This window comes from Vombatus ursinus, unplaced genomic scaffold (assembly GCF_900497805.2).
Source record: "Vombatus ursinus unplaced genomic scaffold, bare-nosed wombat genome assembly UNPS02014812.1, whole genome shotgun sequence".
Taxonomy (NCBI): Eukaryota; Metazoa; Chordata; class Mammalia; order Diprotodontia; family Vombatidae; genus Vombatus; species Vombatus ursinus.
The window spans coordinates 83,401,991-83,416,379 of record NW_020954590.1 but is presented as its reverse complement, the minus strand read 5'-3'; the positions used below and the strand labels follow the sequence as shown (position 1 = coordinate 83,416,379).

Genomic DNA, 14,389 nt, shown 5'->3' with positions numbered 1-14,389 from the left:
ACCTATATCTATGCTTGAAGTGCAAGCTGGTTTCCCTCCCAGAATAGAGTTATAAAAGAGGTGAGATATACCTCTCCCCTTTCTTTGTTATCAGGGACAATGAAATTCTCATTAAAAAATTGGAGAAGGGCTTTGATGTGAAAACAAAGAAGGAAAGAGTTCAGTGAGGACCAAGAGCCCTAGTAGATACATGGTCAAGAGATAGAAACCAACAGTTTTCAAAAGAACCAATGCAAATGATCAGTGACCGTATGAAGAAAAAAATGCCTCTAATCAAAAATAAAGTAAATGGAATCAAATGCAAATCAAAACAACTTAAGATGTCACTTTATAATTGACCCAAAGCTTCACATTTTAAAATATTTGTTGACCTATTAAATTGCAAGGATGACAAAAAAAATGAAATTGTTAATATTAATCAATCTGTAGGAAGATAGGGATGTGGATGTATTATTAGTAGAGCAGTAAAATAGTCCAACTGTTTTGCAAATTAGTTTAGAACTGTGTTAGAAAAGTGATTAAACTGTTCATTCTCCTTGACCTTGAGGTCTTATTACTGGACATATACCCCAGCGTGGTAAATGATAAAGGGAAAGGTGCCTTCTATATCAGTTATTTTATAGCAGAAGATTTTCTGGTAGTAAAACTAAACCAACCCAAAACAAAAAAACAGGAAACATGGGTGCCAATCAATTGGGGATTGACAGAACAAACTGTGATATATAAATGTAATGAAATGTTACTGTTCTGTAAGAAACAATGAATATGCATTTAAAGAAACTTGTAAAACCTTGTATGAATTGATGCATAATGAAGTAGATAGAACCAAGAGAACAACATCCACAGTAACCACAATAATTTAAAGGAAAATAGCACTAAAAGATGCATCAATGCCAGTGATCAATTTTGACTCAAGGATTATGATGATAAAACATTCCTGCATCTTTTTGGTAGGGAGGTGGTATACTACAAGTATAGAGTGAGGCATGTGATACTACACATAATTAGTGTGTTTTATTTAACTCTACTTCTTGTTACAAAGAAGAGTTTCATTGGTGAGATGTATTGTGATGTTTTAGAAGACTTGTAGAAATGGATGATTACTACTTCTGGCAATTCTTTTGGGCACAAATGATACTGCCAGAAGGTACCTAGAAAACATTTCTAAAAATTACAAAGTTTTTGGGGAGAAACTGGTGACCTTACGGACACAGAAAGTGTTTTCGTCACTGTGGCCAATAGGTAACAGTTTCAGAAGATTTTCGGGTTTGGGAATGGAGTTTCTGGTTCCAGAGATGATTAGGGGAACAAAGAAAAGAACCTATATATTCTAAAATATTTATAACAGCTCTCTTTGTGAGGCACAGAACTGGAAATTGCGGGGATGCCCATCAATTACGGAATGGCTGAACATGTTGTGGTATATAATTGTGATAGCATATTACTGTGCTGTAAGAAATGATGAGCTCGGTGATCTTAGACAAACATGGATAGACTTGCATGAAATAATGAAGAATGAAATGAGCAGAACCAAGAGAACATTGTATATAGAAACAGCAGTGTTGTTTTAAAAACAACTTTGAGTGACTCATTTTGACTATTATGAATACCCGAATTAACTACAAAGGACCTATGAAGAAAGATGCTTTTTGGATCCAGAGAAAGAACTGATAACTAGAAGTATGTATAGAGTAATTTTACATACACACATATTTGTATCTAATGGTAGTCATCTCTAGCATGGAGGTGAGGGAGAGGGAAGAAAAAGAAGGAAAAAAAGAAATTTACTTGAATTGGGAATGGTTAGCATTGGAGAAGAGAACATTTGAAAAGTGGGGGAATATTGCAGCTGTCTTATAAGCATTTGAAAGACTCTTATGTGGTGAGGGCAGAACTAGGAACACTGAACTTAATTTTTCTTTCTTTCCTTCATTCTGGGAGGCAAATGCATTTCCTATCTGGAAGAGATCTTATTAGGTAGCCATAAACAAAGACTGGATTTTGGATCCTAATACTTGCTTTTAATTGATGTTAGGTTACTAGTGGAAAATTGTCAAGTTATTGTTGTTTGCAGCCCCATGGAAAATAATATTCCTTTAAAAACCCATACCATAATTGAAGCAACAATTTCAAACATGGGTTGCTCCATCTAGCCCCACCTTATTTTGCCACTTAATTTTGCTCCTCTGTTCATGTCTTTCATTTGGACTTTCCAGTGAGGTAGCCCTTTCATTTGTCTATTTCTCAAAAGAATTAGTCTTAGCCTCATTTTTCTAATTTCTAAAATAAGCAGTTTAGATTATTTTTTAAAGGTCTTTTCCAGTCCTAAGATTCTAAAATTACTGGTATAGTACCATATAAGAAATGTAACTCAAGGTTTCCCTCTCTTGGCATAGAGTAGAATGGCAAGCATTCTAATTTCCGTAGGCCTTTCCAATTCTGTAGCATTATAGGAGAAAACAATCTACTTTTTATAATTCTATTATTAAGCGTAGTTTCCAGAGATGCATTTTGGTGAAAGGTAGAGGCTCTAAGGAATACATTTATAAACATAATCAAATGGAACATTTTAGTTTTATGATTGTTAATGTCTTTTGTGTGCACATGGAGACTCGACTATTTTAAAATTGATTCTGTAAGGAAAAATAGTTTTTATGTGTAATATGAGAAGAGAAAAGATAATAGATGTTAATGTTGTAAAATGTTATAGCATTATTAGTAGAGTTAAGAGAAAAGACTACTTTTTCCTTACCAGCTCTGAGTAATTTTTGTCATGCTGTAAAATTTGCTGAGAGACTTTTATATACAGAGCACTGTGCTTGGGGCTGGGATGGTTTGCAGAAGTAAACATTGCCTCGGACCTAAAAAGTGCTTAAGGTGATATAGAAGAAAGAAATGCAAATAAACACAAGTCACAAAAATATATTGAGCCTGGATTTGCAAAACTTTTTGGAAAATGGGAATAGTAAAATAGTATTTAGAAGAGAGTAGTAAGAAGTTTCTTTTATTATAGATAATGTCGAATAGCTTAATATCAATTCAATATTTGTGATGCATGTTTTGTAGGTAGTAGGATAGAGAGGGAAGTGTCTGTTTTGGGACTTTTGTTTATAAACCCCATTGTTCAGGTTGGTGAGAATTAGAGTGCCAGGCAACAGATATTGAAGGAAATTTTAGAGATAAAATTACAGAACTTAATAACTTTACATTTGAGAAATGAAGGAGACTAGGAGGAAAAAAGAACCTGGCAGTTATAGTGTCCTTGGTGATTTTTAAAAGAGCAGTTTCAATAGAACATTAGATGTGGGAGCCAGATTGTATAGAGTTGAGGAGAGATGAGCAAGTAGCCTGCCTTGACTGGGAGTTTAACCATGAAGGGGTGTAGAAGAATAGAATTCAGTGGTTCCTGGGTGAAGTAGAAGAGTCAAGGGGATGCATTTTTAGAGGGTTCAGGAGGTTGTAGTATATATACAAATGGAAAGGAACCAATAGTGCTTGGAGATCATTTAATCACCTAGTGGAAATTAATCACCATTTAATAGAGATTTAAAAAGTAGAAGAGAGAGGAGATAATTCCTGTAGGAGGGAGTTGGATTAAATTTATTGACAAGTGTTAGTTTTGACAAGGAGTTCAATTAATCTTCTAATATTGAAGTAATGAGAGAACAGATGCTACTACCATATTTTGAAGAGTAGGAGGAGTTAGCTCATTATCACTGTTAATTTTCTTCATTGTCCCCCTTTTACATTATATAGTGCAAAAGTAAATCAATCCTACCCTTTTATAAATTACCACGAATTCCTAATTAGTGGGGTCCAGATCACTGATTTCATAATGCACCCTATAATGAAGTTTAGTATACTGGGAAATGCATTTAAGGTCACTGGCAGATTACTGTATGGCAGATAGTATATGGGAGTCAGTGCTGATAAAAATCCTTTCTTGCGTCCAATAGTCTTGACCTCTTTCCCTTTTTCAGAAGTCCACCAATGAGGCCCTGCTTTAACTAGCTGGGTTGTAGTCATCAAATCCTTTCTTTTAGTGCCTGAAGAACAGTATTTGGCAGTGTGGGACCTCATTTTAGGTAATGTGGAATGTGTGTTATAGTACATACAGTGAATCTGGTATAGGATTAGAAAGTAGAAAATGATGCGGTGGAGCAAAAAGAACATTGGAATCAAAGTGTTGGGCTTGCCTTTTACTTGAGCCTCAGTTTCTTTTGTAAAGGAACACTGGGTTCTTGTAGGGACTGTGAAAAGCCATTTTATAAACTATAAAACTCTATAACTTTGTAAGCTGTTGTATTGTTATTGACATCAGGTAAGAAGGATGGATCTAGGTGGAGTGGAGTGACATGAAATCAGCATTTCACTGTTGAAAAGGGCTTTCAGAGATCATCTACTTCAACCCCGAGGGAGAATGCGCATCAGTCTAGTGCAGCAAGTGGTGAAGGCATTTAGCAGGATGGCATCTTAATGCCATTATCAGGGCACTTGTGAATAGTGAACTGGTCTGGACACAGGTTTCAAGCTTCACCTCTGATACATACTGTTTGAAAGACCCTGGGCAAGTCACTTCTCAGTGCTGTAGGCAACTCTTAGGCTCTTAAGTTGCAGAGAAGGTGCTAACCTGATTGACAGAGGAAGTTTCCTTACCTGGAGGTTCCTATACCAATGAAATCACAGGTTCAGTCTCTATCCCCTTTACTTGTCTATTAACATTATAGGAGAAGAAATCTGAAGACTTTGCACAGTTATTAGGGAATAACAGAGCCAAAACAGTATTAACCATTAATAAGTCTTAGGAGAAGGAAGGGATAGGGGCAGCATGGTATGGTGAACAGTAGTCTGACCTGAGAGCAAGAAATACCTGGGTTCAAATTCTTCCTCTGATTCATTCTGCCTGTATGACAGGCAAATTACTTAATCCTTCAGTTCTCCAGGCATCTCTCTTGATTACTATCTAGAGACAGGTTGCCAGTTGCAGCAGTGGATGGTTATCAGCACCAGTGAAATCACAGGTCTGGTGATTTTTGGTGACATAATTGAAGCAGTAAAGGAAAATTTTGTCAAAGCGTTGTCCCAATGTTTTCTAGAAATTAGTCAGTTGTGGCAAAGTGGGAGGCTGTTATTCTACCATTTCCTTTTTATCCACCAAGCCTTTTCAGTGGAAAGGAGTTTAGACCTTCTTCTGGCACGCATACTGTCAAAACTGCTTAATCATAAAAAGTCATTGTCAGTGATTCCCAGCCTAGTGGTTACTTGAAGACTTGTGTCCTTCCAGGTCTTTACTTAGTCAAGTGATAGAGCTTCTTTCCTTTTTATAAATAACACCGTGGTCTTGTCCTTGTTAATGACAGTAAAATAAAAATTTCTTAAATATTTTAGAAATGGTAAGTACTTATATAAAATTTTGAAGTAAGACACACAAAATGGTCAATTTTATATTAGAGACTAAATGCAGGACTGATTTTAGCAACCATGTAAGTTTTTGGTGTTTGTTAATTTCCATAAAAATGTATTCCCATAATCTCTCTCCGTCTTGTGAATACCAACAGAGGAACCAGGTGGGGTAGCCAAGAGAAAAGCTAAGGCCAAAGGTATTTTGTTTTTTTGATTTAGCTTTATGCATATGATGATGGATTTTATGCTTTAAATGCATGAGTTTTGCAAGATGGATTTTGTAAATGCAGCTACTAATGTTAAATGGCTTTTAAAAATTGGTTTAAAGGGTATGGGAAATATTTAAACTGTAGCTAACTTTGTGAGGATTTCAATAATTGGTTTAGTGACAGTAACTTAAGAATTGTCATTTTCAAGTTAAATTTCATGTTGTCAAAGATTTATAACTGTCACTTGACCATGAAATATATATGTATACCTGAATATTTTTATCTAAATCTACTTACTTTGTGCAGAAGACATATTCCTTAGTGATTTGATTTCCTAAAGAATCAAGTTATTCCTTTTTTTCCCCTCTCCTTTACATCAGAACTGCTTCAGTTGGCATTTTTCAATCATAAATTTATTTTAAAAATATATAATTTTCTATATGATCATCATCTGTAACATTGTGAGACCTTGAAGTGTCTTCTTAATTATGGAAATTCAGTATTATGTCCATAATGTACATACGGATTCTTTGAAAATTAATAGCCAAAATAGCCCAGTTTCCTGGCTGCATTGTATTGAATTGTACTTTACTTGTGGAATTTCTTACACATATCTAAAGCCTTGTAATCTTCTGTGCTTTTGCATGTGTTTTATGTTCATCATGGTAACTGTCTTTGTATTTTAAATATAATAATTTTATTAATATAATGTTTGCATACTTAATATAATACTTGACATAGTTTGAAGAGCCTGAAGATTTTAAATACTGTGTGAGCACCACTGTGTGATTTTGGAGAGAGGGTAGTTATGAATTATATATCTGCATTTGGGGGTGTTCAAATATATTCACTACTTTATCTCATGTGGAAAATTAGAAAAATATCTTATTTCTCACTGTCTTGTATGAAAAATGAGCAATATACTAAAATGTATTAAATAGAATTATTAACTGGAATTATTGTGCTCTTTTATCCAAGGTATAATAGCATATATGTGTGTATGTGTGTGTTTATTCACACACATATACACTTCAAGGTTTGCAAGGCCACTTAAATACATCATCTCATCAGATATTCACAACAAACCTGGCTGGTAGTGAAATTATTATTCTTGTTTTATAGATGAAGAAACTGAAACTAAGGCTTAGATAAGTTAGTTGACTTGTTTAGGATCACATAGCCACTAGGTGTCTGTGGCTAGAGTCGAATCTAAATCCCCCTCACTTTTTTTTTCACCTTACTGTTTCATTGAGATGCAAATGATTCGAAAAGAAAAGAAAGTTGGTTTCACATTTAAAGAGAAGATTGAGCATGTTCTGACTTTGGCACCCATTGAGCTCAATCTTTTTGTGTGGTAGTTTCTATTACCATTGATATTCCAAGTCAGTTGATAATGTCAGATATAGAATTATCAAAGAATGATCAAATTATTTTCACTCTATTTATTAAGTCAGGAAAGTAAACTTATATTTGAATGTGATTTTCAATACTAAGTATGATTCTTATTAACTTTGAGGGAATTCAGTCAATCAGAATGGCCCGTTCTCCAAGCCTTCTAATAATTCATGAATTTTACAAGAATAAGTTGAAAGAATACTTTCCATATTGTGTTCCATGAAAACGGTCTTCATTCCAAAAGAATGACATTCTGCTACTTGAGGCTTTTGTGATTTTGAGGAAATAGTAGTACCTCCCACAATTTATAGAATTGACACAGTTTTCCAGTTATTTTGCCAGTTGTCTGAATGCTATCTCCTACTATAAAATCTTGATTTCATTCTGAAGGGGATAAAACATCCGTCCTCATCCTCCTGTGAAACTCTGCTAACTTCTCATTCACAGATCCTTTAAAAGGTCTAGCAAGATAAGCAATAGCCATAATAGATTATCTTTTTATTTCCTTTATTCCTCTTTCTAGTATGGATAATAAAATGTTGGGTTTGACATATACTAAAGGTAACTCTGTTGCCACAACCTTGTTTTTTTTTTTATTTCTTTTTACTATCTCAAACACCGGAGATTATTAAAAGAAATTTTCAAAAAAATTTTCAGTACTTAATTTTTTCCATTTACTTGCCTGAGAGAATCAAAGTAAATGATTATGTGCAATTTTATTTTTCTGTTCTTTTCATTGTTATGAAAAAATCATATGTCTGGCTATAATACTTGGCATGTATGTACTGCTTTAGTGTGAGTTATTTCATGAGATTCTACAGTGTGTAATAAAATGCTTTGGAGTTCCATAGAAGAAGGGAACTATCAAATAAAAATAATTCAGTACAGCAAACATTAAGCATTAAGACACTATTCTAAGTACAGGGGATACAAAGTCAAATTAATAAAAGTTGACGTTTACATAATATCTTGTGAGTACAAAGTTCTTTGTGTACATTATCTCATTCAGTTCTTACAGTTACCGTGTGAGGTGTATAATGCAATTGGTATCCCCATTTCATAATTGTGGAAATAGAGGCTCAGAGGTGAAGTGATTTGCCTAATTTTATCCAGCTAGTAAGTGGCAGAGCTGGGATGTGGGCTCATCTCTTCTGGATGCAAATCTGCTGCTTTTTTAACTATAACACAGGGAAATATTAGATGTGAGAGGGAACCAGGTGTTAAAAATTATCCCTCAGTTTATGAAATAGATACTTTAAAGACAAGATAACTTTTATCTCTTTGATGGTATCTCTTTAATTATACAAGTACCTGCGGCAGCTCCATGATATCATGGATAGAGTGCTGGTTCCGGATTCAGGAAGACTCATCTTCCTAAGTTCAAATCTGGTCTCAGACACTTACTAGTTCTATGACCCTGGGCATGTCACTTAACCCTGTTTGCCTCAGTTTCCTCATCTGTAAAATGAGCTGGAGAAGGAAATGGCAAATCTTTCCAGAATCTTTTTCAAGAAAACCTGGAGTCACAAAAAGTCTGATACGGCTGAAATGACTGAATAACAACAACAAAACCCCCCCAATACTAGTACCTATGTGAAACTTCAAGTCTTCATTAATATTCATTTAAGGATGTGCATATGGATGGACTAATTTATTAATTTTGCATGCTGATTCTTTTTTAAAGCATTTATATCATTTTTGTCTTGCAAATCAAGAATTTATATTTTTTTAAATTAAAGCAACTTAAAGCATTTGTTTTGCAGAAACTGAATGCAACTAATTTTAATTGTTTTAAAAGAGAAAAGGGAAGGATATATACCTAGATGATTAAGTAAATTAACTCCTTGTTGAGTTTTTCACGTGGGGGAAAAAAGGCAAGTGTTTTATTCAGTGCTCCTGTCCTACAAATTAAGTGATGTAAATAATTTTTTTTCCTTTGATTGAAAAACCTGAAAAGTAAAAGAAGTAATTAAAGAAGAGCTTAAGAAGGCAAAGGAGAAACCGGAGTCAAAGAAGGAAAATAAGAATGAAGATAAAAAGAAGGGGAAGAAAGAAAAAGATGACTGGAAGGATAAATTTGCTGCTGATTCAGATAAATCCAAAAAGGAGTTTTCCAAGGGTAAAAAAGATAGAGAAAAGGAGAAAATAGGACTAGAAAAAAATACCAAAGACAAAGAGATTATGAAAAGATCAATAAGTGGCAAGGATGCTTCTACTAAAATGGCATCCAGACATAAAGAAGAGAAGAAAGTAGATAAAAGTCCTTCTAAGCTTGGAAACTTAGCAAAGGGTCAAGACCGGAAAAAAAAGAACTAAATTTTTATTAATTCCATCAACATGGAATGTTAAATGTACCATTACTTATTATTTGTTAAATTATTAAATAATATTGTAAATTTCTGATTTCTGAAACTCATTTCCCTGATTTTATTAAACTGAGATTATGGATAATTTTTGTAATAGCTATTTAAACACTTTATTTATAGTTACATTTATTTGTAAATGAAAACTACTGATTCCACAATGCATTTATTTATTTAAGGAATTTGTTTGCAGTATTGAAAACTTGATTTAATAACTTATTTCATTAATTTAATTTGCTTTCTATGTATTGAAGTATATTTTCAAGGTACATTTAGCTGCATAATATTTAGATTATTTTCAAAATGGAAATTTTTATTATCCTTTGATAGTCACATTTTAAAATGTAAAATAGCATTTCTTTATTATGTATACAGAATGTCTATGACTCTTACATTCTAATATCTAGCATACTTATCAGTTTGTGTCATATCACTGTAATAGTCTATAAGCTCCCTTGGGAGTCATTTATCATCTTTGAAAATACACTGCCTAGCATGTAGAAGGTACTTAAATTGAATAGAATTGGAAGGTAAGTACTTAGGTATCTATGTTGGAGTAATACGTATGTGAATATATTTATAAGGTTGGCTTTTCATGAATTTCTTGGTACCAGTAGAATATAAGCTCCTTGAGGGCAAGGAGTGTTTCATTTTTGCCTCTTTGAATCATCTGCACCTAATGCAGTGATCTGCATGTAGTAGATAAATAATAAAAGCTTACTGGATTTGTTGAATTCCAAAGCAGTTTAATTGCTGAAGAAACAAACAGACTAGGTTATAATAAGGCACTTCTACAGACTAGAGATTTTTATGAAAGCTCTATTTACTTAAGCTTAAAATGATAATTTTGTATCATTTTTCAGTATATATGCAGAATGACATATTTTGAGATGTGTTGTAGTGTCACATAATTATTGAAAATTATAAAATAACTTTATTTTAACCTGTAGATGAGACTTTTTTAGTTCAGCAGAAAATAATTCATTTAGCTAACAACTTTTTTTTTAAAGAAAAATATGCTCCAAACACTGCATTGATTTCTTCTGTACATAGAGCTTCAAGTCTCTAATTATGACAGATTGTAGAATCTAGTTCCTTGTTGTTTAAAGGGCAATCTTCTAATTTTGTTTTAGCAAGGAAAACTATAGTGCTGCCACCCAGAGTTCAATTTTTTTTTTTTTGCTATATTGTAACTTTTGTTCTGAAAAGCTTAATTATATTGAATTTTTACCATTCGTAGGTGGTAATTTCTAAACCACTATGATTTCTAGTTTTGTGTGTTTATGTATGATATATAACTGCTAAAATGCAAGCATCTAGTAATTCAGTTTATGCAAATTCTGTCTCATACATCTAGAACAGTGTTTAACTTGCATCATTTCCTAAGCACAATTCTTCTGAAATGGGTGCTTCATAACTAATTTATAGATTAAACTAATGGAATTTTTTAAGGATTTATTTATATATTCTGATATCAGATGGTGACTTGTTTACTGTGTTGACAAAATATATAGATTAAAGGAAATTGAAAAGAAAGATGTATAAGTGGTAATTTATCCACCAGTATTGTGATTTTTAATCTAGTCTCATCAGAAGTCAGGGAATTTTGTGTTTCTACCGAAGAGTAATCTTGTAATAATTTTTAGGTATTATGTAGGTGATGGATAATAGCTACTTGACAAGACATCCTAATGTAGAAAATTATAGATTTTAAATAAATGAATTAAAACATGACCTTTGCTTAATAACTCATGAATATTCATCAGAGCACCACATATTAATGACTTTATATTTTCAATTTAATCATTGTTTTTCTCCAGTGTCTGATGAGTACTGATATCTGTATATTAAAACAAATGCAAATATGTTCTGAGACTGATTATCAAATATAGGGCTTGATGTTTTAATTTATTTGGCTTATTAAAATTTGGATCTGATCTTTATCAAAAGAGGTAACACATTTTATAATACTCTATTTTAACATTGCAACTCATTTGCTACCAACATACATGGTCAGTTAAACATTTTGTTTCAATTAATTTGCTGAAGTTATACCTGAGTTGGACTTTTAAATCTCTCTCCTCTTTTAAAATTATTTTTATTTATTAATATATTTCTGAGTAAAATAGATGTCTTTAAAATACTACTTTTTATTATTAAGTATGGTGAGCTAAAAGTAATTTAATTTAAAACTGGGATGATTGCTTTATGTTTATCTTTACAACCATTGTTTGGCATTTCTGTATTAGTAGAGTTTCAAAATTCTTATGTGACTATGTTAATAGGTCAGTCTAAAATCATATTAAATCTGGTAATTATTTCTTGCTCAGTTTCTCCATCCCTTATTCCTTCCTTATACTTGGTAATGTCTACTTTTCTCTTGACCTCAACAATAAAGCTGAGTTATAGTCCTTGAGTTATAATAATAAGTATAACTCTCAAAATAGAAGTGTCAGGATAAAGACAATCCTCAGTGTATATTTTAGTTGTAGAATTTTGTGATTTTTTTTCAATTTTGTTTGAAACTTGAAATGTACTTTTTTAAATAAGATTTTTATAAAGGATGTTTAAGTACAGAAATGACCTTAGAAAAGAAACTTGCTTAACTCAGTGTGTCTGAACTGTATTTCTATAGCACCTGACTGCCATTTGTAACACTTTGTCTGGAGAAGTATATTTAAGAATTCTACTTGGAGGTGCCAGGAGCACATCGCTTTTCCTCCCAACCTTATCCAGTCTGCCTGCCAGGTAGTGGTTGGTTAAAGGTGAAAGTAACACAGAACAAGAGCTGGCATAAACTATGATGGGCTATTTCCTTTCCTTTTCATATTTTTTAAGGGTACAGAAGTATCCTCTTATTTTCCCAATTAAATTTTATTTTTAACATTTCATTTAGAAAAATTTTGAGTTCCAAATTCTCTTCCTCACTCCTGCCGCCCCCCCCAATCCATTGAGAGGGCAAGCAATATATCAGTTATAAATGTGAAGTCATAAAATCATATTTCTATATTAGCTATATTGAAACAAAAAAAAAAACAAGAAAAAGAAAGTAAAAAAAGTTTGCTTCAGTCTGCACTCAGAGCTCATCAGTTCCCTCTCTTTAGGTAGATAGCTTTTTTTTTTCATGGGTCTTTTGGAATTGTCTTGGATCATTGTATTGATCAGAGTAGCTATGTCTGTCATAGTTGATCATCGTTATCACTTTGTTCATTTCATTTAAGTCTCCCCAGGTTTTTCCTGAAACCATCTTGCTCATCATTTCTTATAGCACAATAGTATTCTATGATGGGCTATTTCCAATTCAGTTCTCCATCATCCCCCATTTTTTTCTTTGGGTTCCAGGGATTGGCACACTCGATTCCATTGTTGCTTAGAGGCAGAATTTTTCTACTTCACATGTTCACCTTACACACATTCAATTTCTCCTGCTCTCCTGGCCTTGAATCTTTCACATGCCACCTTTGAGGGTTTTCTAAGAGTATATATAAACAGCATTTTTATCTGTTTCACAGGTCACTATGGCCAAAATATTCATCACCATGTGGCCAACCTAACAGCAGTGAGCCTCTCCGTTTAGCTGGTCTTCAGACAGTAGAAACTTGGTCTCTCCAATACTATATTTGAACCCTTTCCAGCTTGAAAGAATTTTGAATTTTGCAGTCATAACATTTTAACACCCATGGTCATTTGTGTCATGATAAGCATAGTTTTCTGGAGAGCAGAGATCCATAGTATGTATTGGTTACAACACTTAAGAAACAGATCGAGTTTAAAAGGGTGCCCCTTTTGTGCCTCATGCTTTCTCTATTTTTTTTTTCTTCATTTTAACCATATATAGAGAAAGGCAAAGGCTGGGCAGGTGGTGGTTGTTGGTATTTTGGTTTAAAAAATACTGAAGAAATTTTATTCTGTATTTCAGAGGGGAACTTTGACATCCTACGTCCTGGGGCTCTGATGTGAGAAACAAGATTAAGTTGGGCATGTATTTGTGTGTGGGATGAGTATCAGGGAATAAATAGAATGGGGACAGGGCATGCTGACTTACTGTTTTGGTGCTGGGGAAATGGCAATATTGGAGGAGAATTGTGGAAATAGATGTTCATCTTTCCTTTCTTCTTCTTAACTACTGATACGGTTAACTTTTCTATTAGTATTGGGGTAAGATGAGAGACTGAAGTTTGTAGCAGCAGAGGAGTTTAATAGAGACCTTTTCCAACTGACATTGAGTATGACCCTCCAACTAATTCTGAATCCATCTCACTATGCTATCTTATTTGTTGTTGAGTTGTTTTGGTCATGTCCAACTCTTCATGACCCTATTTGTGGTTTTCTTGGCAAAGATATTGGAATGGTTTGCAGTTGTCTTCTCCAGCTCATTTTGCAGATGAGGAAACTGAGGCAGGCAAGGTTAAGTGACTTGCCCAGGGTCATATAGCTTGTAATAGTCTGAGACCAGATTTGAACTCAGGTCTATCTGGTTCCAGATCCAGTGCTGTATCCACTGCGCCACCTAGATTCGTCAGCACACAATTCTCATTGAACATTATTAAAGAAGTTTTGTGAATATGTTGATGAAATATTCACTTTGTTCACAGCATTCACCTGTTCAGTGACAAGGAAATTGAAAAAAAATTATGTTAGCAAAAGTTATATACACTTTTAGCTCCTTAGACAAATGTTTTTAGTTTGAATTTAAGCTCAGTAATCTCTACTCAGTCCTACTGCAATGGTCCATTTTGCTGTGGAGATGACCCTATGTTCTCAGAGCCTGTGCTAGTACAGATTCTAACAGAATGGAAACACTTCATGTACAGGCCTGATGAATGGTTGCATATCTGCTGCCTAGGAACCAACCTAAATTTACAAAGGCTTATCAATAGACTGACTACAGAGTGATAGATTTTTTAGTCACAACTTTCAAAAAGCATTGGTTAACCTGTAGAGAGCTTTTCAGCTGGGTAGGTGGAAGGAGTGGTCTCTCTCTCTCTCTCTCTCTCTCTCTCTCTCTCTCTCTCTCTC

At 33.7% G+C, this 14,389-nt stretch overlaps 1 protein-coding gene across 4 annotated transcripts in view; it reads left to right on the top strand.

Moving 5' to 3' along the window:
• The window catches only part of LOC114054226 (aspartyl/asparaginyl beta-hydroxylase-like), a 151,422-nt gene that overhangs the window by 69,100 nt on the left and 67,933 nt on the right, over positions 1–14,389 (top strand). Inside the window, exons 5-6 of one of the 4 annotated variants that reach the window (XM_027877401.1) lie at positions 5,559–5,600; positions 8,965–9,405. The exons of the other annotated variants lie outside the window; for them this stretch is intronic. Of the exons in view, the coding sequence (XP_027733202.1) occupies positions 5,559–5,600; positions 8,965–9,323 (401 nt within the window). The 3' untranslated portion in view covers positions 9,324–9,405. Of the gene's footprint in view, positions 1–5,558; positions 5,601–8,964; positions 9,406–14,389 lie in introns of those variants that run through there. 4 annotated transcript variants of the gene reach the window in all.